We start from the raw sequence: 27,963 nt of genomic DNA, 5'->3' as shown, positions 1-27,963 counted from the left end.
TGTCTGTGAGATATTAGTCTTTTTCAATTTGGATTCCTACATCTAGGCCTGCACCTTCTTAGGCTGGTTTTATGTATGTGCCATGACTTTAAGGTGGTTCACTGTAATAGCAGTTTTCTTGGCAGGATTTGAGGAGTAATGGGAGTATTGTTGTGCTCATTATCACAGTGTTCAATCTAAAGATATTAGGCCAATAATATTTCACGTGCTTTTTTTTTTCCTCACGAAATACAGGTAGAAGCTCCCTTCATACCAAAGTGCAGAGGCCCTGGAGATACCAGCAACTTTGATGACTATGAAGAAGAAGATATTCGTGCGTCTCTAACAGAAAAATGTGCAAAAGAATTTGCTGATTTTTAGTAGGCGTAAGAGGACAAGATGACATCAGGGCTCACATTGGGATCTTTGCACTCTGTTAACAGATGAGGTGGAGCTGAGACCATCATATGTCAAAACAGTTACCTAGTTACTTCATTCCACAAAGCTGACTGAGGTCTTTATTGCCATCTTCCATGTGTGCAGTTTGCACCAACCCTTCTAACTAGGCACAATTAAGCAAGCACTGTTTGTGCAGTAACACAGAATAATAGACCACTTTCCTACTTAACTTTGGTTTCTGTCGTTCTTCGTTTCTGTGTATTGTTCATTTTCCCCCTTTAAAATGAAGTAGTTTTTTACCCAAGAACGCTCCATTTTATTTTGAATAATGTATTATTTGTGTGAGTGAAATGGAAGGTGTTGCGGCTAGTGTGATTTAGACTGAAGTGAAAGATAAATGTTGCTTCTAGTCTGTGCCAGCCAATAATTCTTGTCTGTCTTGTGTCTGATGCTACAATTTATAATAATTTTTTAGTAGCTCAGACTAAACCTAGCCAACATTTTTAGCATTTTTGAAGGTAGTATTTATCGCCATATAAATGTCTGCTAAATTAACTTAAAAACATTTCTCCTGGAGACTGACCAAAATTCAGTAGAATCAATTGGATGGCTTAAGTAGGGGACAGTAGCTAGACCCCGTGCCTTGGTTTTCTACATCCCTGCAGTTTTCGTCACTGCCTCCTTCCTTTGTATTTCCCACCTAGGCAGTAGGTAAATTGCCATAACCAGACTGTACCACGGAGAGCTTACAGTCTCGGGAGAGGGAGTAATTCCACCTGGTCTGGATTTTGGACCATATTTAACCAAGTCAACTTACCAGCATTTCAGATGGCAGGTATGAAATGGCTTTTTAAGAACATGAACCCTAAACTCTTAAAAGGAAGTTTTGGTCAGTATTGTAGACAATACGATTCATTTCGATTCACTGGTTTTTTTGTTTGTTGTTGTTTTGTTTTGTTTTGGGTTTTTTTAGGAAAAAAAAAAAGCCAATATTTGGGCTCCCAAAGTATTCCTTGTTTTGAGCCTTTTTTGATTAAAAAAGGCATCCGTTAAAATCAAAACCACCACACCACAAAAAGCAAAATGCGCTCTGCCATTAGCTATGAAAAACAAATGGTTTAGCAAATGCAAAGTAATGTTCTAGATGCATTGCTGGATGAACACGGTTATTTTTTTGTTAGCTGTTAAGAATAAGAGGTAATTGCCAAGTTTTTATTCTGGTATACTATATTAGTAAACTGAGGATGGAGTACTGCTACAATCATTTTCTTTTTAATTACAGCACTTCATTCACGAAGAAAAGAGACAAAGTTTAAAAACTGCAACAGCTGGGTTTATTTTAGTTGCGTTGTGTCTTCATTTCTAACCTACTTTCTTTCAATCCAACAGAATGTATGGTCACACAGATATAAGTATTTGGGCTTAATTATGTTTTGTATACTCTCACCAACTGACTTAAAAGGTATTGCTACCATGTGCTAGCTTTGGGCACTTTTACACATTTATTTCAATGTTAATAATCAGTGGCTCAGCACTTTTTTGGGGGTTGCTTTTAAACTTATTCATAGTAGTTTTATTTGTACACTTGATTCTGGCTGTCTCAGTGACCTGTCTTAAAACAGCACATCTAAACAGTTGAAACTAGACTCATATTTTATGATAAATTTACATGCATACGAGGATGAATTGTTTTTAAACAAAAAAAGAGCTATCTTGATACATAGCCATTGTATTTGTTTGGATGTCAGTGCAAAGAAACCGCTGGCATTCCTTCCTTTTAATCTGTATGACACTCCTTTAAGAGAAGCCTTTGTAGACATTTTACAAAAGAGTATGAAACGTCCCATCCAACATTCTGTATGTTTAGGTTGTTGAGCATTTTTGCACAACGTCATTAGGAGGCTGACACTGAATGCAGTCTTTGTCCACCCATATTTACATATGTGCAAGAAAAGTATAAGATACTTTGCTGTAGCAAATTTTATGTAACAAAAATATATCGTCACATTAATAAATTTAAAGAAATCCTTTGTATGAAAATGTTAAAATCTTTTGTATTTCATTTAGACCAAGGACATGCTGCTGTATGCTAGCTGTATGCGATAAATTCTACAGTAACTTTGTTGTCGTTTATGAACTTTAAAAGATTTTAATAAATGTTGGAGATCACAATTTGATTCTGTTATGATTTTAATTTTTAATCATTACATTTATAATTCTAGTAAGGTTCCGAGGTTTTTCTGTTTTGTAAAATACTGTAATCATTCATCTTGCGTGTACAATAAGACAAAAGTCTAGGAAATTGGTTCTGACATGTCTGTCTGATATCCAGATTAAATTCTACGTGGGCATAAGTGGAAAAGTCATCTTAATGCCATGATATTATGCTATTTTTTAATTTTATGAAAATCCTGTTAGAAAGTAAAACACTTTTCCAATATGGCATAATAGACTTCAGTATGGAAATGAGATTCTATTTTGGAAAAGGAGGGGAAGTGTGCAATTTCCAAGGCATTAGTGAGTACATTTGACAATGTGAGTATTATACAACCCTCTCATTTAAACACAGTCATAAAATATAACTACAGAATATTGTTACCTGTATTTAATTTGAAAAATCCTTTTCACAATATGGAAAAATTGTATATCTATGACAGTAGAAGCTTGTTAATTTTACACATTTGAGGAATTAAGTGTTGAACTATATGGTATATTTTAATTGTACTCTAGTTGTATGTAACTTTCATTTCCAACATAAAGGATTGTATCTCATTAAGTAAATTGCTTTTTTATTATCTGTCAGTTGCATTAAAACCCTTATTTTTAAATCCTTTAAAGTATTTTACTAATTTTTGCAAATAATTAGATGTTTTTAAGTGCTGCAATAGTGTGCAATATAGTAAACATTTATATACAGAAGTGCAAATTAAATTATGTACAACACTTGTGCGGCTTCTTTGTGAATCAGAATGTTGTGTGATGAGAGTCCTTGCATCTCCCCACACACTGCAAACAGGGGTTGAAAGCAAGAGGAAAAGGGTATGAAACACAGTGCGCGTTATTAGTTGGGAGGCGTTAAGCTTTGCGCTAACTAGGGTGCTTGGAGAAGATGGTGTGGAGAACATTTGAGGCACTATGAGAAGTCAGTGAGTTGGACGACTTAGACAATCAAAGGCAAGCCAGGTGATCACGAGCTGCACTATTGTTTGTCCGCATATTTTCATCCAGACTCGTTGCTTTTTATTCAAGATAATTGCCTGTTTTTAAACTGTCTGCAGATCCCGCTGTACAAACTTTGTGCCGTGTCTCCTTGTGCTGTGAAACAACTGATAGAAGTAAAGACTGTTCATGGTCTTGGCATTGTCTGTCTTGAGGCTTTTTCTGCAAGTGGTGTTGGGAGAGGCTCTGGCCCCTGCTCTCTGTAACCCAGCTCCTCCTCTTCCTGCTCCCCGAGCGGAGCTTCGGCCTCTTTGCTTCTGCCGCTGTGGTTTTGTCTTCTCGGTTTAGTGGTACAAATGCTATATTGCTTTTTAAAGACCTTTGTACTTTTTCTAAAGCTGAGATAATAAACTGCAGAAAGACTGTCTTCTGCTCGTACTACAGCTCCCAGGCAAACGCAGCGTGTCGAGCAGCAGAGTTGAAGGTGTCATTCAAATCTGTTGTTCCAATTTGCTGTGTGTAAGGAAGACTTATCCCAGATAAGAATTTGAGAACCATCCCATAAGAAATTGGTTAAAAGACGACTCCGTGCTCCAGCTGGGGTGTGTATAGCTGATCTGGGTGTGCTTGACAAAAAATGATTGTATGACCACCATAGTTTTACAAGTGTGGGTCTTGCACACATTTTAAAAATGTTTTTAATTGACAGCTTGAGGAATCAACTGATTTGAGGCCTCTGACAGAAGGGGTAAAATATGAGTCTCTAATATCAGGTAGGGCAGTGATCACTTCCAGTAGAAGGGTTAAAGCTCCACAAGGATGTTTAAATGTCTTCTAGATATAAAATATCTTAGATTGGAATTATGTAATGTGTTGGGTTTTTTAGAAGGATAAGAAGGGTATCTTGAGGCAAGGTAGGATCTCAAGATAGCGTCCCTAACTAACTTTTGAATTTGATGTTGAATAAAAGTTTTGATTAAATCTGAGGTCTAGTCACATTTTGACCTTTTGTTGGGGTTTTTTTGGTATACTACAAAAAGGGATGCCTGCCTGAAGGAAACTTGCATATATTGAAAATGTAGTTTATTCTTATTAATCCGTTGCTACAAAAGGTTCCTACCTTAGTTGGATAACAGCAGCTTGAGGTTTCCATGAAATCACTGGGATGAGTTACCAATAGCCTTATTTCAAAGCTAGTAAAATTTTCTTTAGAATCCTCGCAGTCTGGTTGTCCTGTTCCCTCCCTCAGAGGGTCAAATACAAATGTTTTTGCAAAAATGTATTTCTAAAAATTGTGTTTATGTGGCTCTTTGCTTTAAAATTTAAAAGCAATGTATTTGTGGTGTTGATTAGCATTAGCTCACGGTCAGTGAAGCACGTGAGAAAGACCCAGTGACAAACTTGCACGTTCCCTGTTAGTGCTCAGTTTACAAGATTTAGGGTTTGACAGATTCCACAGTAGCAATCTAGTATCGAATTGCAAATTCTGCTCTTTGTGTGGAGAAGCAGGCTGTCTTAGGGGGAGGCATCTTTGCTAAGGACAAGACAGAGAAAACACTTTGCCCAACACGTGGACATGGTTGCAGCACAAAAGCTCTTTCGGATGCAGAGGTTGTTCTAGTTGGAAGGAGTTTCGAGGACAGAGAGGTCAGTGATCTGTTCCGATACAGACTCGGTAACAGATGTTTTCCTGTGCTGGGAGGTAGAGGTCGGAGACTTCTTCCTTTGCCTTTGCTTCCAAGGTGCTGTGGAAGATTGGAAGGGATGCAGCTGGAGGTACATTGACTCAAACGGAGCAAGGTCTCAGCAGCCTGGCATGTCGTGCGATACCTTCTGAGTGTGTCCGGTCAGTTACTGACTGGTTACAGAAGAAATACTGGTGATTAGTGCAATAAAGAGAAAAGTGGAGTGCTGGAAAGGCTTGGTTAACTTTCTGAAATTCTTCCACCATCAAGATAACTTGATTTAATTTTTTTTAAAAAATTCAACACCTTCTCATTTACTTTTAGTGGTATATCACTGCTTTGGTCTATACAGCAATATCACAAGAACTGTCTTCTACTGGAAGTCTTGTTCTTTACTGTGTATCTATATTGCTACTTTGAATGTATATATAGTTATCTAAGTAATACTTCAACTAAATGAATGCTTGATTGGGATGCCCTTTCAATTTCTTCCGTCTTTACTGTCATCTTTCTACTTGATGTTTGGATAAAGTGGGGATCTAGGCATTGGGGCTCCATTAACGATAGGTAACATCTTGGATGAGTAAACCAATGTAATTCACCTATCTCACAGGTGTGTTAATTGAGGTTAAGCAATCAATATCTCGTTATTTCATAAATGCCTAGAATTTATAAAAGAATCTCTCTTCCAACTGCCACCTTAAAAAAAAAAAAAAAAAAAACCAAAACAAAAAACCCCAAACAAACCAAAAAAACCCAAACCCAAACGTGTGTCCCCAATAATATTTCCCCTTATTCTCTAAACATACATATTGGGAAGTACGCATCTGGGAAGCTTGCTTACTGGTGGGGAAAACAGAGAGGAGCTGAGCAGGTAGCCTTAGCAAAAACATTATGTTGTAGCAGAAACAAGGTCATGGTGGCAGAATCATTCTAAGGGCTGCATGACACAACAGGTATATAAGGTAGTGATAGAGTTTGTTAATGTTAGCGCGTTAGTTCATGACAGGAGTGTGGTTCTCCTTCTGTAGAAGTATCTGCTCTGTGGTTTAGGACATAACCCAGGGACTTGGCTCCCAGAGGACATCCGCATCAGAGCGCCACCTCCCATGGCCAAAGCACCTAGAGCTTTTTCTTGAACTTTTTTTTTTGTTCCAAATTACTACAAAAACCTGAAAACTATAATGAATCATGATTTCACCTTCACGGAGCTTCTCTGAAAGAAAATGCTCTAGTTGCATCCATTTGCCAGTAGATGGCACGTTTACATGGCGTGGAACAGCATGCGTAAGAAATGTCAGCTGCAGAGCGTAGTAAGAACAAGAGACTTGGAAAATACACGTAATATTGGCAGATAATATATGTAATACCAACCACGAGTATTTGCTGTTTATGTATTAGTAGATTTTGCCTTTAAATCCTTTTGGAGTTAATTATTAATGCTTGCATTTTTTTTTTATTGCTTTTCATATCAGCATCAGCAAAACAGGAGCTTTTGACACTAATTTGAACAAAGGCATTTTTTTTTCGTAATATGTATTATTGCACAAGCTGTATGAAAACTCCACTAAAAATCCCTTACTGATAAATCCTATTTTTATTAGAGGCCAGAATCAGGGGGTCTGTTTTAATAGCACACAATCACATTTCTGTACTATGTGCACTTGAAAGTTCAGAAATACACTGCTTTTAATCAAAAATTGTCACACAAAAAAAAAAAGATTGAAAAGTGCTTCTAAGCTGGCTCATTAAATATATAATATTTATAGTAGAGAGAGTGTACATTTTTAGAGAGCTGGGTGCTGATCAAATTTACATGTATCTCTACTAATTACAGTTGTAATGTTTACAGGGGAAAAAATTGTTCAATATTTTTCTGAATTATGTGACCACTAGAGCCGTTGGAGAGAAAGTAAAGTTACAGCAAACATGTTCTTGAGAGCATCTCTGATCAGACACTCATCAACTCATTTAGAACTGAGCAAATTTTTAAAAGGTCAGTTTAACTGTTGTAACATTAATGCATAAGTTTTGACTGTCAGGTCTGCTCGTGTTCACGTGTGAATATGTTTCATTTTGGTTTATGTCAAAGGAGAGCGTAGAGCGGGGGAAAAGGGTCATCTAATGTGTGACTGGAACGCTTACCCTGTCGTAAGGGTGTTCCTTTCCTGCAGTCGGTGGTACTGTTTGCAACCACGGTCTGCCAAACAACAGGCGCATCCTTTGATCCTTCATATTTACATGCAAAGCATCGGGTTGTTGTGATTTCGTTTCCTCACAGTTCAGTGCCTATGAGCAGACAGAGAATCCCTAAGCTCCCCCTGGCACCAGTGACTGGGAACTGCAGAGAACACTCCTCTCTGGGTCCAGGGTGCTCCCAGTGGGCTGAGGAGCAGCATCCTCCATGCCTGGTCCATGGAAGAAGTGCCATAAGCTGGTCTTCCACACCTGGTATCAGATCTGGCAGTTATACCAGAACTGTAATGCATAAAGAAGATGCCAGTATTTACCAGGACATGGGTGCTTTACAGATCTTAGGAATCTGGATGTTTCTGAAGCAGGCTAAAACTGCCTGCTACTGGCTAACTCTGCTGGTGGTAGAACTTCACCGCCCTAGAAACTCACCACATGATCTGCCTGAATGCCTCTGAAATATGATCATTCCCCAAAATGTCTATAGTTAGCAAAGGTGGACACCCTTCAAGAGCTTGCCGCTCTCCAAGTGTTGGGTAGATCTCTGTGCATACCCAGAATATTTTTTTTAGAAGAAAACCGTAAAGGAACAGACTGGTTTGGCTGGACTCCTGGTACCAAGGTGGGTTTGCAACTAAACCTCTGCTCTTTTCTTTATTGAGTGCGTACGTGGTCCTGAATCTTACTGACCTTGGCTTCTAAGAAAACCTCTTGGTGGAAAGATGATGTAAGAATGTTAAAATGGTGCTTTTAAGGGGAAATCCACAACACCCCAGAAAGTCTGTGTAGGACTAGATACCTTTCTGGGCAGGCGTTGAAGGCTCTTAATGTCCCCACGTTGAAAATGGGGAGAGCTCAGCACAACTCCATTGGAACACTTTGATTGCTGCTGTCAGGTGGCTACTGAGGAAACTAGATGTTAGTCTTATCTATTGTAAAAATAATGCATAAGTTAGGATTTTTAGAAATGGAGGAGGTATTTGGGGTTGAAATAACTTGAAAACATTTTCCAGCTTGTGGACTAGGTGTCTATGATGGACGTTCCCTCAGTCTGAGTGTGGGTCTCCTCTGCCTCCTGAAAAGGTGTGTGAGAGCTGCGCGGGCTCATGGGTACGCTGGCTTCCGCGGGGGTCTGTACTGGGACCAGTTCCCAGGCACAGCGTCCGGGGAAGTAAAAGTTCATACGTGAAGCTGGTGAGGTATCGGAAGTCAACTTTCCAGCCAAGACTGTGTTGTAATTAAGAAGATGGCAGCCTCACCCCTCTAAATGTTGTCTGGAGAATGAGGAGGAGGAGCAGGAGTGCACAGCTGCAGGGGAAAGCTGCTTGGTGGGAAGCGGGTTCCTGCCTCCCCTGCAGCGAAAGCACCTGTGAATCGCACTGTTGCTGCCAGTCACCAAGCGGGACACTGGGCCACCAAGGTATTGAAATCAGGCTTTTGATGGTTTTTCAGTGGCATGCAGGTTCTGCACTCCTGGGGGAAAAAAAATCTTCCCAGCAAAGTGAGGGGAAAAAAAAATAGCACTAATTTCTTAATGTAGTGTTTGATATATAGCTGAGATTTCTGGTTGTATTTCATTGACGTTTTTCTGTCTATAACTGTATTTTTCCATTCTTGTGTGCATCAGGATGTTGTGCTTTTTCATTTGCCTCACATCATACAACCAAAGTGCTACCTTTCAGATTTCCCATAGATTTAACAGCTATTTCACTGAGATGTCTGAGCCATGTTGATATAACATATTTTTTATGAGGCCAGATTCTGTTTTACAATGTTGGTATTTCATACGGATACTTTTTATAAGCTGCATTATCACAAACTAGGCAAATATGTGGCGGGTACTACTGCTAGTATGGGTAGAATGAGTTGTGTTTTATACAATGATTTTTTTGATATAAAGCATAAGCTTTAAAACAACAAGGGTTTAAGTCTGGACAGTAGCTTTATTAAATATGAGCAACTACCAGAATAAGAAGGAGCACAACAAAATAAGTAGGGCAGGAAATTCTCAGTGAAGTGGATATAATTCACGTGCAGGAAGATTTATTTAAGCAATTCAGTCTTGGAAACCAGCGGAAGCAAAAGCAGAAAGGTACCGCTGGCCTTGCATTGTGGTTGGCTGCTGTTCACATTTATTTTTAGCTTGGGTGAAGAGGGTGCAACTCTAGTCATCTTACCAGAGATTCATATGACTACCAAAGAAAAGGTTGGATAATGCTTATTGTGTAAAAAGGACCTTAGCATACTAAAGCAAAGATTTTTAGGTACTTCCCATCAGGACAAAACAGAGGGTATTTGCCATGCTGTTAATTACTGCCTTGTCAGTAAATCTGAGCAGTGCTCCTCCCTTCCAGGCTTGCAGCAAGGGAGCGGTGTTGCTGATGCAGCACTGTGCACCTGCAGAGCTCTTAACCCATGCGTTCATCCTGAAACCCAGAGCTCCCACAAAAGTTTTTGCACAACTATGGACCCTGTTTTTTACCTTATAAGACCATACCCAGATGACTGCATGGAATATAAAGCGAGGCTGTCTGGCTCTCGTGCTCTGACCTAGTACTTCTAGAACACGCACTTCAACTTAATTGCCTTAGAAACAAATGCCAGGGTGATACAAGTCACTCTGCTGTATTCTTGCCACAGGTTTTCTGCCTTCCTTTCCTCCGCACTTGCTTTACACCAGTGCTGTCTTTGGCCTTTTGTCTAGGCTTTATGCAGAACTTCAGAGGAACATGGCAATGCTTAGCTGTGCAGAAAACCCTGGCAGGTCAGAAGGGGACTGTGAAGAAGACACAGCATGGTTTTTGGATGACCTTCTTGGCCAAGGCAGGAATCGAAGAGAGGCGCTTTGTTGCTGGACTGTGGGCAGACTGGAGTACCTTGCTGGGAACAGTCCCTCATTCCTCCATGCGATGCCAAAGTAGGGAAGGGAGAGCAGGATGACAGGTACTAAACGGTTGATGCTGTGGATCAAGGTAAGCAAGCGGCAAAATTCCTTTCACAAGCGAACTAGAAAGAATACGGACTGGAGTGGAAAAGACCTGAACTGAGGAAAGACAGTTTTCTGAGAGCAGAGAAAAGCGATGGAAAGGTGCAACCTGGACCAGTAACAGGGATTTTGCCTCTTTGTGGGTGTGCAGTAGTTGCCAGGGACTATGGAAAAGACCCCGAGGAATTTATCAGTCCTAGGATGTCTAAAATCATCTGTGCCATACAGGTGTGATAAAAGACCTCCCTAAGAGCAGTGTGGAGCTATGGGCTATTCAGACCGGACAGGGAAGGTAGAAGGTTCTGCTGACACCCTACTGCACCCCCGGGTGCAGCTCAAAATCTCTGCTCCTGGAAGGCAAATGTACACAAAGAGGAAAGGGGAACGAGCTCAGAAAATGCAGAGCTTATTACAAAGAGAGACTAAAAGGGCTTCGGTCATTCAGGCAGCTGAGTCTATATAAGTAAGTAAATACCGAAGAAACAGAGAAAACAACTATTAAACTAAACAATATTACTATAGGAACAAATAGGTATAAACTGTTCATGTATTTTTCAAGTTGTAAATTCAAAGTTCTGAACCACCAGTAAAGGGGAGCTTGACACAGGCTTTCTGGCTGGTGGAATGGGGCGAGATTCCTGATGGGCTCCAAAACAGCCCCGGGTGCGGATGTGGTTCTGTGAAGGTTTGCCTGTGATGGCAGTAGATCAAACTCCACGGCCTGGAAGGCCCCGTTTTAGTCTTGTATTGCTAGGAAGGAAATGATGCAAAAGGGATTTTTAGACTACTGTTATTAATAGCATGGAAATAGCTATGAATTAACTCAGTTTGGGTGGCAAGCAGTCATCTTCATCCCTGGAAGTGTTCCAGGCCAGGCTGGATGAGGCTTTGAGCAGCCTGGTCTAGTGGGAGGTGTCCCTGCCCATGGCAGGGGGGTTGGAACTGGATGATTTTTAACCTTTAACCTTCCAACTAGATGATCTCCCTTTCAACCTAAACCATTCCATGATTCTATGATCTTTAACCTGTGTCACTTCCACATCTGGGACAAGAATTACTTAAAAACGGCCTGTGCCCCCTGACCGTTTCCCCTGACCCAGTGCTGCACATCGAGAGGAATTGACAATTTGTGGCCGCTAGTCACGTTTGGATGAAACTTCTCAGCATTTTGGCTCCCTCTGGTTTACTTTCTTCCTCGTGGTGAGCAGCATTTCCAATCTGGCCGGCCAGGAACCACAAATCATCACTGCCCGCCCCGAAATATCTCCCTGAACACTCAGAGGAAAAAAGCGTAGCGCCTTCCAGCGTGTTTATTCCACGCCATAGCTCAGTTAGCACCGGCCACTGGCTGCTGTGAACCCCGCTCCCCAGCCCGCTCACCGCCGCTGTCCCTGAGGCGGCCGGGGCGCGCCGGCCTGAGGGACTCCAGTTCCCGTGGTGCTCCGCGGCTGCCAGGCCGGCGGCGATTGGCGGGGCGGGGCAGGGCGGGAAAACGGCCCCGCGGCCGTTACCGCCGCCTGGCGACCGGGGCGGCTGAGGGGCTGCCCGGCCTGCGCGGGGCCCGGCCCGCCATAGCCTGCCGTACCAGCACCCAGCGCTTGCCTTTGTGCCCCGGGTAACCCTAAAACGTTCAGTCGCTGTTGACAAAGAAATTTGTGTTTTGTAACATGGGTATAATCCATTCTACTCTGCATAAGGCTGGTTTGCGCAGAGGAGCTTTCCCAGTCCTTCACTGTTTTCTCACTTAACTTTGCCTATGAACGTGTTTGACCATGTTTTTACTCAGGACACTGGAATAAGAAAGGTTTAAAGGGCTTTATTTTGTGCTGGGGGAGCTGAAATGCGGTACCCACTGCACAGCTAACAAGCTGCTACGCTCTCCATCGTCACACGTGCGGGGCATTTTGTCTTTGTGTACTGCTGCCACAGGGACCAAAAAGAAAGCTTTTCAGTAGAAAACCGTCATCTTCCAATACCCAGAAATCAGGGTCAACTGGTGTCTGATATCTACAACGACTTCTGCATGTTTCTCCTTGTGTAATGGCAGAAGTCCAGAAACACGCAGGGTTGACCCCTTAACCAGGATCTGCTGACCCTGGTGTCACTTTGCTCCATACATGGCACGGAAATGTTTTTTTCCCGGAAGCGGGATGCAAATAGTCAAACAAAAGTCTAATTCACTTTCCTGCTTTGTCTCCTTCCAGACATAATCTCGTTTTAATTAAATTACCTTGCCCCAGTGAACGAAAATACAAACCACAGATCATATTCCACATTGAATATTTCCACAGCCTGTTTTCTTAAAATCCCTCTCTGCTCTTCAAGGTCTTTTAGATGGAACACGCGCACTGTGTGAGCCTCACTTCGAATGCTCTAAGGATTAATTGAAGAGCATGATGGAAGGAAGGGGAGAGTGTGAGTAAAATAGCTGGTTTATATTTGTATCCTCAAATGTCAGTTCATTACCAAAGTTAGAAACCAGCTGATGCAGAAAACTCATTATGGCCTCATTATTTCTTGAGAGACAAAAAAGAATTGCCTTGTACGGCTTCCGACACAAATATGCCACATTTTACAGTACGCTTTGGGATGTGAAGTAAAGAGGGTTTTCTTTAGGGTGTAGTATGGTTAGTAATCTATTTAACTTGTTTCCCTGCATTTATTCACAAACTAAAGCAGTGAGGACTCCCACTGCTCTCTGTTCTCATTGCTCCTATTTGCTACTCGAGTCCCGTTATTTGCATACTTTTTGAGAGCTTTGGTTATCTATTCGGCAGCGTGCGAGTCCGGCAAAATGAAATGGTTGTGGAAAGTCACGACTACAGTCCTTTGCGCAAAAGTGCACTTTTCCTGTGATTTTTAGTGCTTGTAACTGTGTCCTGTTAGCAGTTAGGTGACTCGATTCCGTTCACAAGTGCCACCGGGATACAGTAAGCTACTTCTGGGAGTGAGACACAGGGTGCTGGGGACAGCCCTGCGCACCGGCTGTGGCACTCGTGTCACGGAGCCATGAGTTGCTCTGCCAAAATCAGGCTGAAGTCACCAGCTGGGTCTGCACGAATCCCCAGGCAGCTTGTCATGGCCCCCCTTGCCTCGCAGTGAACAGTGAGGGTGCGATCTGAGTGGTTGTGACTCAGAAGGAAATTCTGTGAGCAAAACATCCCACCAATTTGTACTAACCCGGATTGTTGAGGGTGGTCAGAGTGTCACTGTATCCGAGTTGTGGTTGGGACACAGCCCCGGTGTGAGGGGAAGGCAGGGCATGTCAGTTCGTTAGTATTACTTGCTTAATTTCCCAAGCGCTGACAGTGCATCATCCTTGTAATGCTTCTATGCCATCACAAAACATCCTGAATCACGGTAAAGTTGGAAGAAAAAATTAAAAGTTGGTGTAATAAAGAAAAAAAAAAGTGCAATTGCTGGAGAAACTCGCCAACATTTGTATTAATATCTGCAGGCAAGATTTTGTTGCCAGTGGGCCAGACTTAGTCACTTGTAGGCACTCTGAGTTGTACCTTACTCTGCAGTGAGTCCCGTGGACACCTGTAGGTCTCCTTGTGAACTAAGGCATGGCTGTAGCTGTCCCCAGGAATCGCCATCTCCATCTCTGCTCTTCCGTGGGTCCCGGTGACGCTGGCCCAGTGGTGCTGTCCGTAGTCGCTTCCTCCTTCCCACCACCCTGAGCCTGCCGTGCTCCAGTTCCAGAGAAACCCAGGTGCCAGCTATTCACCTGCCAGTTGAACTCATTCTAGGAGTGAATTTTTATGTAACTTTATCAATTTTCTGGCTGTTCCTATTTCCCCCCCGGTGGGATTTTCTCTCTTCCCCCCTCCCCACTCCTACGGTACTACATACACCCCATTCGGTAGGAGGAGTGCGAATGTTTACAAGGAGATCACAAGAAATTCAAGTCATGACTCCGGCTCGGAGTGCTCCCCTCGGTTTGCAATTGCCCGTGCCCCCCCCGGACCCGGCGCTGCCGGAGGGCAGTCGCTCCCGCCCTCCCACCCCCGGCCCCACAGACGTCCCGGGGTGCCCTCCCGAGCCTCCGCGCTGCGGGCGCTTGCAGGGAAGGGGGCTGCCGCGGGGCAGCAAGCAGGGGGGGACCCCGCCGGCTCCCCTGACCGGGCGACGGGCTCAGCGCTGCGCCTTTAAAACGTCCGCCATGACGCGGGCGGCGGTTGGTGTGTGGCGGCGGCGTCAGGCGGGCCGGGAGCCAGGCGGGGCTGGTGCCCGGTGTCAAACTGAGCCGCCTCCGAGCGCCCCGCTACCGGCGGGGGGGGGGGCGGGAGCTGGGGGCTCCGCCGCTCCGGAGCAGCCTGTAGCAATGCTTTGGTTTAGTTGCTCGTAGGTAGGTTTTTATGTCTTACTTCCACCCCCCCCGCCCTTCCTCCCCCAGCCAAAAAAAAAATGACAATGTGGTGCAGTGCTGCCTGGCGAACGGTTTCGGAGATGCTTGTAAAATGGTGAACGCGTGTCACACAGTCCCGGCGGAGCCGTCTCCTCGCCCGCCGCGGGGGAAGGGTCGTCCTCCCCCCGCCGGCCCCCCGACCCCCGTGTGGCTTCCCGGGGCCGTGGGCTCGGCGGGGGGTGCCCTGCCCCGAGCCCGAGGCGGCTGCCGGGTCCTGTGCGGCCGGGGGCGAGGGGACCTTCCGCGGATAGTGCTGGTGCGGTTGTCGTTTTGCTGTCACCTCAGGTGAACCAAGAAGTGATCTGAGGGAATGCTTTGAGTTATTTGGTCAGCGGTGCAGGGAGAAGCATCTTTTCGATTAGTTTGTTACTGTTTTCTTGGTGCTTTACGTGCTGCTAGCTGTATGATAAAGGGTCTTTTTTCTTTCCTTAACAGTGTTATTATTTGCTATCCTCTATTTTTGCAAAGTTTTAGCGGAAGAGTGTGTTTTCCCTCTTTTGTACTTCCCCGAGCTCTGTGACATTTCACTGGCATCCATTAATGCTACAGCAAGAACATCCTGAGTCCTTGGTCAGTTCATTGGTGCTCTCTGAAATAGAAATGGCTTACTTGAGAACAGAAAGAAGGGTCTTGGGTCATTTCTGCATGTTCCATGGAGTGGTGGAAAAAGCTGTGTGGTGGAAGTACTCCAGCATGCTGCGGGGAGGGAAACAAACTGGATTTTCTCCTGTGTCCTTCGTGTTTTCCTTTCCTTTTCAGAGTTCAGTATATACCATGCCTATAGAAGAAGCTGTGCAGGTGCGGGAAGGATGGTCTTATGGATAAGATATGGATTTAGGCCTCAGGAGTTTGGCACTCAATTAGTAACTCTGCTTACCAGTTCTGTGTATGAGATGGGTATAAGTCACTTTCTGCTCATCTGGATCCCAGATTCCCCATTCGTAAAACAAGGCTACAGATTTCAAAACCTCACTAGGGTTAAGATCATATGTCTGTTTGGATCCTCTATATAGCAGGACGACTGAAGGCATAATAAGCTCTCTTGATATCTAGCAATATATTGCAGGTCAGTGTCTATCTGTATGAATATATAGTTTGATCAAAATTTAATTAGTTTCAAAAAAGATCAAATGTAACATTACCTTCCTTGATTTTCAGGCATGAAATATCTCTTGTGTTTCAAGCACAGGTCAACTTTTTCTAGTTCCTTAGCTATTATCAGCTTTGCCAGGCTTCTGAGGAAAGCAGTCTTTGACAGCGCATTTGCTCTCAGGCGGAAACATGGTTGTGTCTCTGTAGAATGCTTGTTTCATTTATGTTATGTTGTTCTTTTCATGCTATCAATAATTAAACACAGCTTTTTTCCCCCCTATTGATCAGTTGCTGAAGTAAAAGAAACCTCTATCCTCCCCATGCTAACTGTTGACATGGAAAACAAGGAAAATGGCTCCCTGGATGTCAAAAAGTAAGTGAATCCATAGTGTTCAGTTTATGTAAACAGCACGTGGATTGTAGTTTTCCTTTGACTTAACGTGGTTGGCAATGGTGGGCACTTACATCTCTGCTCATTTCAAATCTCCCCATTCTCAATTACTTTTATTGTATTTCAACTTTGAAATAGAGGAGTCTCAGGCACTGAATTGATTAAAAGTGATATGTGGGAGGACTGTATTGCAACGGAGAGGTGTAAAAGCTAGTAACTTAAGTTAGGGGTATACATTTCTCCACTGACCTCTCCTCTCAACCAGAGACTAAAGCAAGTGTAGCACTGTAACCAGCACTCTACCTCCGCTCACCTGTCTGCTAGTGGCTTTTGCAGAACCGGTGCCTGATGAAGTGTCTTGTGTGGAAGTCTCCTCTCTGTCTCATTCAGAGACACACACCCCTCTCTGCTGACTGCCCAGCCATCTAGATCTGAAAAGTAGCAGCAGCATGTCTTTGGTTCCTGTCAGTTCTATTCTGGAACAGATATTTTGATCTGTTTGCTGGAAAAGCCCTAAACTGCTGTTTTTTTATTTCAGACCTAGGGTGGGAATAAGACAGAGACATGGTGTGCACTGCTTTACAATTTTCTTTCGTGTGGTAGACTGCAGGCTAAAACAAAGGAACTGTTTTGGGGTCATTTCCGTATTCTCAAAGGTCAGCAATTCTTAGATTAGGACTAGCAATTCTAAATGAAGTTATGATCTGAGAAGTGGAGTTCTGCATGGAAAAATTTGGCCTTGTTGCTTTAGGGTTATAGAAGCTGTGCTGAGATACATAAATATATAGACACATTTTTAAAACATCAACAACCCAAACACAAAGAAATGTACTAGAGAGAGTTTGTAGTTTGTCCTCTCAAACTGCAATACTTCTGCAAAGCTACACCTTATTTTTCTCCTTCAGATCTCTTTTCTGTAAGCCTTCCAAGAAAACTTGACAATTGTTAGGCTCCCAGGCACTAGAGTAATATAAATAATAATAATGGTCACTTCAGGATGCTGATAAAACACCTGATTATGACACAGCATCAAAAGATCTGATGGCAGCCATTAATATCAGCATGCTCCCCCTTCACTTGAGACATTGGTTACACCACACCAACATAAAATGCATTTTTCTGTTAGAATCATAGAATTGCTAAGGTTGGAAGGGACCTTTAAGATCACCAAGTCCAACCTTTCCGTGACTATGAGTAGATTATATCGTATATGTCCCCCAGAAGCCACCTTCAGTTGACAGTCTTGCTTCTACGATGAGGACTCGGTGGTGGGAGGAGAAGGGAGGCAGTCAAAGCAAGGGCAGTTTACATTTAGCCATTTTCCTCTGAGGCTTAGGTGATAAACGCTCAACTACTAAAAAGCCACAAAGGTGGCTTTTTAAAACTGATGGGGATTGTAATTAAACTGATCAGGAGCTGTGGTTTCTCAAGGAATATATGCAGTATGTATGTTTGCATATCTACAAAGGAAGTATTTGGCGCTTTCTTGAAGTGGATATAAATAGCTTGGATAAAATCTGTTTGTTCACATCCTTTCAGGCCTTGCTGCTTCTGCCACATGATGGCAATAAAGGCACAGGGACAGTGGTGAAAAGCAGACAAGCCTAATCTTTGTTCGTTGTCAGTGCAACTAGTATCTCGTTACAAAGCCTAAAATGCCAGTCCTCTTAAGATTTTACAGCATCCAGGGTGTCTGGCATAAACCAGTGTATGGCTAAGCCATGGCTGTTATATATTCCCTTTTCTTGTCTAAAGAATAGAGCCATGTGCAGCAGCAGCAGGGCAAGACTGTTAAAGTCTAGAAGCCAAATGAGCATCTGTGTGGATAGATGGGTTAAAATCCATCCAGCCTCCAACAGTCTGCCACATGCCTTTGAGTCTTCTGCAGCTGTAGCTGTGGAAATTGGCTCCACTTGAGGTCCAGCATGATGTTATTCCTTGAGGCAGGAATTTGCAATTATTTCCTGTGATTAGTTAGTGACTCAGGTAGAGTCCCTGAAGTCATTGCAGTCGAGCCTGGGATGGGGCTGGACCAAACTGTAGTTCCCTAGGAGTAAAAGAAGAGCTACACGAAAAGCTAATGCACCTGGGCTGAAATACAAAATTGTAGGAAAGAGGGTTTGGGACCATATTTAGCTTGAAATTAAAGTGTTTTGGGAAGTAAGCAAAATACCGCTAAGAGGTATTTTTACAGATTTCAGAATCACAGAAACTTCAGAGTTGGAAGGGACCTCTAGAGATCATCTAGTCCAACTCCCCTGCTAAAGCAGGATTGCCTAGAGCACATTACCCAGGACTGCATCCAGGCGAGTCTTGAAAATCTCCAGAGAAGGGGACTCCACAGCCTCCCTGGGCAGCCTGTTCCAGTGCTCTGTCACCCTCACCGTAAAGAAGTTTTTCCGTGGATTTGAACGGAACTTCCTATGTTCCAACTTGTGCCCATTGCCCCTTGTCCTGTCACTGGGAACCAATGAAAAGAGTCTGGGATTTAATCTTTTATTTGCTATTTAGGAAGAATTAAATTCAATATCTTTTAGGATTTATTATGTGGGGGTTTTTTAAATACTGAGTTGTTGGGGGTTTGTTTATTTTTAATTTTAATTAGAAGAGGAGTCATTGAAAGTGGTAGTCTATGTCTTGGGGAAAATGCAAAGATATAAATATAATTCTTCAAATGCTGCTTTTACAAATATGTGTAGGTTTTGTGTGGTGCTTTTCACACTTTACTTCTTAAGCATCAGAATGTGCACAACACCAAAAATCTTAATTGAAAGGCATTCTTTGATTTACAAAAAAAAAAAAAAGGCAGCTTTGATAAGGCCAGATAGTCTAATTTTCAATTTGCTGAGTGTTGCCTTTCTATGTAATCACAATCAGTGAAGCGATTCATGAAGTAAGTCATTACTTGATGAGCAAAAGTAAGAAACTCTGGCCCTTTGCTCATTGCTCTGAGATATGTATATATTCAGTGTGATAAGTGAAAGAAACTGCTTTTAGAAGACCAGATGCAGTGTACAGTGTGATATTGAGGCTGCAGTGTGAGTCTCTAGGGCCAGAATTTTGTTGTCATATTGACAGGTACATTCCAAGAGTTAGGGGAGAAGCAAAAATCATTGTGTTCACGAGTCCTCCTTCCCAGGGCTCAGGTAGTTGTAGAAATTGCAATGTTGTAGAAATAGCAATGGGAGCCACTATATGTGATTCTTTTTGCTTCTCTTCATGGCTGGTTGGAAAAATGGTTAGCCCTTGATTCACTCAGTTATTTTGCTGAAAGATATGCAAGTCTCGGCAAGACAGAGGCAGCGACAATTGGAAAAGAAAAACTTGAAGACAGAACAAAAATGCTGTCAGGAGAGTATAATCTGTGTTTCTTTTCCAGCTGGTGCTGTTGAAAATCAAAGTCCTACCTCTAAGCTTCAGGACCTGAAATGGACAGGATTCTGACATCTGCCCTGATCTGTACATTTTTGATATTTTTTCATTAGCATTATGGTTAAGTGTGCAGAGGAGTGGAAAATGTATGGCATGAACTTTGGGACTTCTAGTTGGAGAAACATGTTAAAGTTCTCTCTTTTGATGTCTTGCTCTTTGTCCTCCCAAATTGCTATAGGAAAGGCAATCAAACTCACTGTGTATATTTTTTAACGTTTGTGTAACTGCAAATTCTGGTAATCTGAGATGGGATAATGGCAACTTGAGGATAAGAAATGAAGGGTAAGGATAGTAATATGAATGACTGGTTATTTTTGCTACTCTGAAAAGCAGTTGCCTGAGGTCAATCACAGAAGGAATTAATTCTGATTGTGTTTAACAGATGTTTTCTCAGATTCACACCTATTTTAAAAGCCCATAGACTTGTCCAAGAGATGAGTCCAAAACCAATTTTGAGACATTTTATATATCGAGCAATTAGTGCAATCATTGGTGCCTCTCTTTTCTTTCTTTTTCCTTTTTTCCTTTTTTCCTTTTTTCCTTTTTTCCTTTTTTCCTTTTTTCCTTTTTTCCTTTTTTCCTTTTTTCCTTTTTTCCTTTTTTCCTTTTTTCCTTTTTTCCTTTTTTCCTTTTTTCCTTTTTTCCTTTTTTCCTTTTTTCCTTTTTTCCTTTTTTCCTTTTTTCCTTTTTTCCTTTTTTCCTATGTTTTCCTGTAGTTTCTACCAGTGTTACAAGGAAGCCAAGTCTCATCTGGGGAAAGAATAATCCACATACTGCAATTCTTTATAAGTACTTGGTAGCTGAAAACAAGCTGCAGTCTTGAAAAACAGGGATTTAGAACCTCAGTCATGGTGGTTTTTATTCTCCAACTGCAGCACACTTGCAGGAAAAGATACTGACAGATATGAAGATTCATATACTTTCTTCTCTTCTCTCTCTTCTGAAGTACCTCAGTTGTCCCCAGCATCAGGTCTTTGAAATGGAAGAGATCAGGCGTGACTCTTCTGTATCGGGGCGGGTGTGTATGTGTGTGTGTGAAAGAATACTTTTCCTGGAGGAGCAAGGAAGGAGGGGATGTACATGGGGTGTGCACAAAGAAGCAGCAGATGCTCTGCACACATTTAGTGATTACTTGTCTGGATTTGCACTTTGCAGTTCAGTAGAGAACGGGAGACCTCCAGATCCTGCTGACTGGGCTGTTATCGATGTTGTGAATTATTTCAGAACAGCTGGATTTGAAGAACAAGCCAACGCCTTTCAAGAACAGGTAAACCTGTTAGGACACACCTTTTGACTGCCACCAGTTTCTCACATTGTACATTTTTGCCATGGATCTGGTTATATACTGTTAAATGGGAGTGAAAATTCCACATTAATGGAGGGATTTGAGTCTGTTATTGGATGAAAATCCATGGGACTATGATCTTTGAGTAACAATGTTGTTCTACAAGGTGTTGAAAAAGGGTTTGTGTTTGTTTAAAGCAGTCATCTGAAAGGTGAGGAATCTAAACAAATTTTCTGGCTTGGACTCAGTCTCCCTATACAACCCACTCAGTTTCAGTATCTTGTTATTTAAAATGTGAGTGGTAGTTCCCTTCTTCCTCAGTGTATTGTGCAAATACCATAATGAGCATTTATAAAATCCAACAGGTCCTAAGAAGCAAGTTGCTTTTGAAGACCTCGGGTGAAAAAGGGACTGCCGTGTTGCATTGAACTTGGCAGTGCAAGTGAACAGGGGAAGTACAAGTTGGCGATAAAGGGGAAGAATATTTTTAGGCAGAGGAGCAGCATGCTTGCAGGGCTCAGTCTGAGAAAGGGATTGAGTCTTCATTTCTGGGCCTTGTAATTGCTGATGCTAATGGATGGCTTCTTTTGGTAGATTTGGTCAGCAAAGAGCTTAACAGTCCTATGGCCCCTTGTAACTTGGCTGTCAGCACACTGGTAATGTGTATTAGTGGGCAGGATATGGCTTACTTGGCCTACAGCCCACCTGTTCCATAGAGAAGGAATTTAGATCTCCAGATTGTCAGTTCAGCCCCTTCCCTGAGAAGTCCATATGTTTGCACATGACTACCAGGAAATTAGTCACCAACACTTGCATATAGTTATCAAAATAGATGGCTCGACCTTCCAAGGCACTGAGTTAGTGCAAGTTATTGGCAGCTTTGCAGGGAAAGTGTACATCGAATGTGAAATAACGTTACTCTTGGTTAAGTTAGTCTTGCTGACCTTCAGCAGCTGGGCAGTGAAATCCCAGCTGATTGTAACTGATGAGTGTAACAAGAGTATCTAAATTTAGCTCTTTCTGCTTGGGGATGAAAAGACTGGTGTTGGAAATATTCTGGCAGGGTGCAGAGAGAGGCTCTTTCTGCAGCTGCTACTAAGTTTTCAGAATTTGAAGATGGGTAAACAGGCAAAGAAATTGTTTAAGTGTATCCATTCCTTAATACCAGCATCCATGTCTCCTTAACAGCCCTAGAAACGCGGCTTAAAAAAGACACACAGGCAAAGTAATTGCGGCCTCTGGGTTTTTTCCTTATACTGACAGATACCTCTGACTTTCATCAAATATCTTAACCTCTCTGCACCTCAGCTGGCTTGTCAATAATACTGCAGTAATTACTACTGATCTTGCAGCAGCAAGGTGAGGCTAACTCACAAGTTTTGGCAAAGCAATTTGCAACAGCCTGATGGAAAGCAGCATAGAAGTAGAGTGTAAAGGTTTTATTAGTATTCTGCAGCGAGGGCAAGCAGCTTCAGAGGAGGATAGCTGAAGTAAGCTGCTTTTTAGTATTGTGTTGCCAGGGCTCTGCCAGGATAGAAATGTGGCTGTGATTCTACTGTCAACTTCACTTTATGCCAAAGCCTTGGAGAGAGAGGCTGACAGCTGCCACCAGGATGTGGCCAGGAGATGTGGGACGGACACTCACAGCAGAAGTCATTGCCATTTCCTTCCCTTGCATTCCCTTAGCAGCCTGAGGAGCAGCAAGTGCCTGGTTCTCCATGCCAGCTCTGCCAGTCCATTCCCTGTCTGCACCAGGAACGGCTCCAGGAGCAACCCCATCCCTAACCTCTTACCAGCAGTGGTGTTCTGTTTCCTCTATGCTGCTTGCTAGCCACTAAATTTAACTCTATGTACTTAGGGTCTTTGTTATCAGGATGTCCCAGGCCTTCCAGGTATGGCAGTGTGGGCACATTGAAACTTTAGCCATTCTCTGTCTACAGAGTCACCAGGCATGCAGCTGAAGCTCTGGCCATCTCTGTTTTTCTCTGCCATTTTTACTGCAGCTTGCCTAGGCCCCAGAAACCTAAATTCGTTTGATCTGCTGCTGCCCTGAATACATATTGGAAATGGAATGAGGCTGTAAATAGTAAAGGAAAGTATTCTGTTTCACGTACAACACTGGTAACTTGTTTTCCACTGAACTGCTTCAGTAGGGATAGCACAATGGTTTGTGCAAATGGTTTTACAAAACATCCATAGCCCAGAGTGTAATCTATGAGATCTATTATTACATTCAGCTCTTACACAACAGTAACTGAGTCCACGCTTTCTTTTGATGAAGCTGAATACATCTGGACTCACCCAAAGCAAGTGACTCAAGGAATTTTTAAGGCCTGAATTTTTCTTACAACATTTTAGGGAAAATGAGAAGACATTTTAAGAACTGCAGAATGTTTTATTAAAAGTGTATTGTAAGTGCTGGTAAGAACTGATGATTGTATGATGATTATACATTATTGCTTTTTGGAGTTCCACTGATGTCAGCAAGTCAAAAGAGCTCACCGATGAAAACAGATTCAACTGAAATATGTTTGCCAATAACAAAACCCACATAACATCAGCAAGCAAATCAGACAACCCAAGAAGATGGGGACACAAGATAATTAAAGAGATAGGCAGACTGGATGCAGGATGAGGGTGTGAACACCTTCAAAGAACTGCTGCCTGCCAGTATGTGGCTGAGCTTTCTCTAGGAGCTCTGGGAGCACAGGGGGCTGTGGTCACTCAAAGACTGATGCTGTTTGCCATGTCTCGAGACCTGCTAGCACTGTGCCTGACCTTCATTATTGCCCATGTGGCTTCTTAACCATTAGTATTACAATAGCCAGATAAGCCCAAGTAACCCAGTGGTAGTTTGCTGGCCTCACTGCAACGTCTTACCGAAGGGAAACTGCAGTTTGATGCTAGTTTGTGTCCACTGCTGCTCTCTAGCAGAGCCATGTGAGCATGCTGGCTGCCATGCTTTCCTGTTAGCTGTACTGTAAAACCTTACAGTTCTCAGTCACTTGGAGCAAGAGCAGAAAGAGTGCTGGGAGGACTTGAAGCTTAACTGGTCCTCCGGTTATTTGCTGAAGACAATATGCTATTGCTGCTGAGGTCACCCTGGCACAGTGGGGAGTTACTATTAACTCTAGTTGTGCAGAGGGGTTCCTCTACAGATGGCATTAAAAAGGCATAGTGAAAGCTGGCATTAAAGTTGTGTCCTGAAAAAAACACAGAAAAGAGAGACCCAGAGAAGAAATTCAGAGAAGTCACTAAAGCATACAAAAGCTTACCTGGCGTCAAGTAATGGAATGACTGTGACAAATATACAGAAGCAGGTTTAAGTGGAAGACTGAAGCAAAGCTTACAATACACACAAAGATATAAAAACCTTGAATTCTAAATATGTAATCACTCGTTTCTACTCAGATATGTTTAGAGAATCAGTTTTCTATTCAACAAAAGCCTTAGCTGTTACCAACCTTTGTAGAATCCATAGGGAACCCTGTGGAAGAAGGGAAAGGAATAGATGCTTTTTTCCTGTTCTTGGAGTTTCCTCTCTTCCAGGTACTGGATTTACTTCATTTGAACCATACCAAACTGGAGGCTGTTCTTCCTCCATAGCATCGTTGAACCGCAGCAGCAAAGGCAACTTCAGATCGGTCATAGCAATGAGCAAAATACTCACTGGTGTCAAAATTTCCACAGAAAGAATAGTGACAAATGGAAAAGAGAGGATAGAAACTGGTTTTAACCATTAACATTCTCAACAGTAATTGGAAAGAGGCACCTCCTATAATTGGGTAAAAACTTATTGGAAACTTCTTTTCTTTTAGAAATACTGTTGCATTGCACACCTCTTAGGGATTAGCAGTCGCATCACTTAGGGAGATTTTAAAGACATTACACTTTCAGCTGATCTTTGACTATGTTGTAGTTTGTCTGTGTATTTTGTAATTATAAACTTCATCAAATCATTAGAGAGATCAGTCTGGACAAATTGTTGCTGAACTCTAATACAAGTCTTCATCTTTTCACCTTGAGTTGTAATCAAGGATGGGTTCTCTGACATTTCCAATTTAACAATTAATATTTCTAAGGAAGTGGGATAAATTGATGTGTGATGTTTATAATATGTATAAAAATATAAAATGTTGTCAATATGTTATCATGGAAAACAACAATATATGCAAGCATTTTAACTGCTTGCTGTCTGTTGATAATAAATTCAACAGTTAATAGTGAGTTTTTTGTTAAAAGTAAAAAAGAATGCAACAGCAGAGTGAAGTTTGGAGAAGGAGAATGCCATAAGGTATATACTTCTTTGAGCTGTGATGACCTTGGGAGGTCTGACTGTGTTGTGAGACACCAGTCAATGCATTACTGTGTAGCTGTAGCTCCTGTCTGCTGAGTAGTGCAGTGCGATCCAACTGTAGGAATGTGTAAAGAAAAGGATGGTCCCATGTCTAAAACAAAGACGGGAGTTGAGAGATGTGGATTATTCCTCTTCCTCATTACAACCTTTGCAATATCGTTCAGAGGTAGTTTTCAAATATACAACAAGGTTTTGAGGTGGACAAAATGACAAAGCCTACAGGATTTGTAATCTAAATAGGTCAGAAAGCCAAGGTTTGAGAGAAAAAAAACAAAAAAACCCACAAAAAACAACAACGTATCTGTGATTTAAAAGTGGGGATTTTAAACAGGAACGAGTAGGGGGTTTTGAGACCTATGGTGGGAAGTTGCTGCTCTTAGCCTCTTCCATTGTAAGTGGAGGAAGAGACGTTCCCTCAGAGTGTTGAGCTCCACGGTTAGGCCCTTCCAAAATTTCTGATTGCAGGAGTTTTTTTGGGGCTTTTGTTTTTGTTTTTTCTTCTTCTTCTCCCTACAGGATGCATGGGAAGATTGGCCTTTTAAAGAAGGCAACTGAAGTTATTAGCAGATACTGACTAGTACAAACTTGCATATCGCTGTCAATGGTAATTCTTCTGAAATGCACTTCATAAGCCTTCTTCTTAAGACTATCCTTCCCTTAATGGCTGATAATGAGGAAATCTGCACATGTACCTATTAATTTGAAACAGATTTACAAGGAGGAAATTTTGAAATTAGGCTCATATGGGTTTTGTGCTTGGCTAAATAGTATTTATGCCTTAGCACAGGTGAGCACTTGACAAGCAGGCAGCAGAATTTAGCAGCTATAAACATAGTTTCAGCAAAATAAAGGCTACTGTTTCTTTTCTCATTGATCCTCTGTAGTAGTCTTCCATTTGTTGCATGACTGTTCTCATCTGTTAGATTTGTACATTTGTCTTTATCAACTCTTTAATTCTTCTTATAGGAAATTGATGGCAAATCATTACTGTTGATGACAAGAAATGATGTACTGACTGGACTTTCATTAAAACTGGGGCCTGCGCTGAAAATCTATGAATATCACGTAAAACCTCTACAGACACAACATCTAAAGAACAGCTCTTTATAGCGAATTGTCTAATTGGGGTCATGTTGTGCCTCAAACAATAAATAAGCAATTTGGTTTCATGTGATGGAACTTTGTAAAGAGAGAATATATCTATTAAGAATATAAACCAAATTACAATATATATCCTATTGGATAGAGTTGGCAATATACTATATACTGAGTCTGAACTGAGAGAGGTAGTGTGTATTTTTTACATAGTACATAATGATTTTCTCTTTTAGGAAGTGTCAATGAGCATGTTGAGATAGCTACGTCACTGTATCCAGAACAAAAGGGAGGTATGTCATTCTCATTTTTGAGCCAGACATGTTCTTGATTTCATGAATTAAAATACCAAAAAAACCACCCCCACAAAACAAAAGTTTACATGCATCTTTGGGAGAGAGAGACTAATTAAAGTAGGGTTTGGTTTACACTAAAGACCTACTAAAATTATTACTACTTATAATTTTAGAATGGGGCTGACACTTGCCAACTCACCCTTTTTTGCAGAGGGTCCTATTTTGACCTTATTAAGGTTTACTCGTGGTATGCTGCAATGTTTAAAGCTACAACTTAACACAACCCCTTCGATAGCAGAAGGCGTTGCTGACAGGTGAAACTGGGTTGTGTATTTTTTGCTGTACTTTAAATTTTCAGCTTGTTTTCACCTGTTTTTAATAGTAGTTCTGTGTAAAGTATAGTTGTTTTTTAAAAGTTTGTGTTGCTTTGCAAAACAAAAAAACTTCATTTTATTCCCTTTTTAATTTATAACTTGTTTTCTAACATTATGCAGAAATTTGTAAAAAGAGTAAAATTCCGCGCATTTTTAATATTGTCTGTCATTGGTGTTGTAATGGTTGATTTTATTTTTTTTTAATGCTTTACTTAACGGTTTGAATACTTGTTTTAAAAACTGAAAGAGGCTGTCTCGTCACCATACATCTCTGTTAAAAGAGAGTCTTGTTCAATCTGTTTGTACCAGTTCCCTATTTGATAGGTTGCTTGCTATATCCCAATAAAGCATTGCTTATGTTTGGATTCAGTTTACTTTACAGATCTTACACCTTCTCTGTTTCTTTGTTGTGGTATATTGGAGCTCCTATTTTTCTCCATTTTCCCATTAAAAAGGTACCAAAACCTACTTAATATTCTACGTTCTTGTGTTTACTTTTAACACCACCTACCAAGATATTTAAAGATTTTGTTATTTTTGCTTTTTCTTATCTAGTGTTACATACTGCTGAAGGAGAAGCCCTGGTCACAGTTCACCAGTAACATCTGTGCTTCTCTTATCCCTTTCTAGATCTGTCGGTGGTGCAGGGGTGCTGTGCTGGCCCTGGTACAGCAGGGTGATTTACCCCAGAATGCCTGGGAGATAGCCCACAGATGGTGCTAAGCACTGCATGGGCTCAGCATCTTCTCTGGACCAGAGAGCTTTGTGATAACCCCTGAAATTGGGATGTGGGGTTGCATCAGTGAAGCTGAGCAAAGAAACCGGAGAA

At 41.9% G+C, this 27,963-nt stretch overlaps 2 protein-coding genes across 5 annotated transcripts in view; both read left to right on the top strand.

The window, feature by feature from the left end:
* The window catches only part of PRKACB (protein kinase cAMP-activated catalytic subunit beta), a 76,276-nt gene extending 73,726 nt beyond the window's left edge, over nt 1-2,550 (top strand). For all 4 annotated transcript variants that reach the window (XM_074599323.1, XM_074599325.1, XM_074599322.1 and 1 more), the window contains exon 10: nt 235-2,550. In XM_074599323.1, coding sequence (XP_074455424.1) covers nt 235-360 — 126 coding nt within the window. In that variant the 3' untranslated portion in view covers nt 361-2,550. The remainder of the gene's footprint in view (nt 1-234) is intronic.
* Nucleotides 2,551-14,612: 12,062 nt separating this feature from the next.
* On the top strand, nt 14,613-27,724 carry SAMD13 (sterile alpha motif domain containing 13). Its single transcript, XM_074598670.1, has 4 exons — nt 14,613-14,752; nt 16,193-16,277; nt 20,883-20,994; nt 26,336-27,724. Exons 2-4 carry the CDS (start codon nt 16,225-16,227, stop codon nt 26,477-26,479), a joined length of 309 nt encoding a protein of 102 aa, XP_074454771.1. The 5' UTR covers nt 14,613-14,752; nt 16,193-16,224; the 3' UTR covers nt 26,480-27,724.
* The last annotated feature ends 239 nt before the right edge of the window (nt 27,725-27,963 follow it).

This window comes from Larus michahellis, chromosome 8 (assembly GCF_964199755.1).
Source record: "Larus michahellis chromosome 8, bLarMic1.1, whole genome shotgun sequence".
Taxonomy (NCBI): domain Eukaryota; kingdom Metazoa; phylum Chordata; class Aves; order Charadriiformes; family Laridae; genus Larus; species Larus michahellis.
The sequence above is the reverse complement of the archived record's forward strand: the minus strand, read 5'-3'. Positions and strand labels throughout refer to the sequence as shown.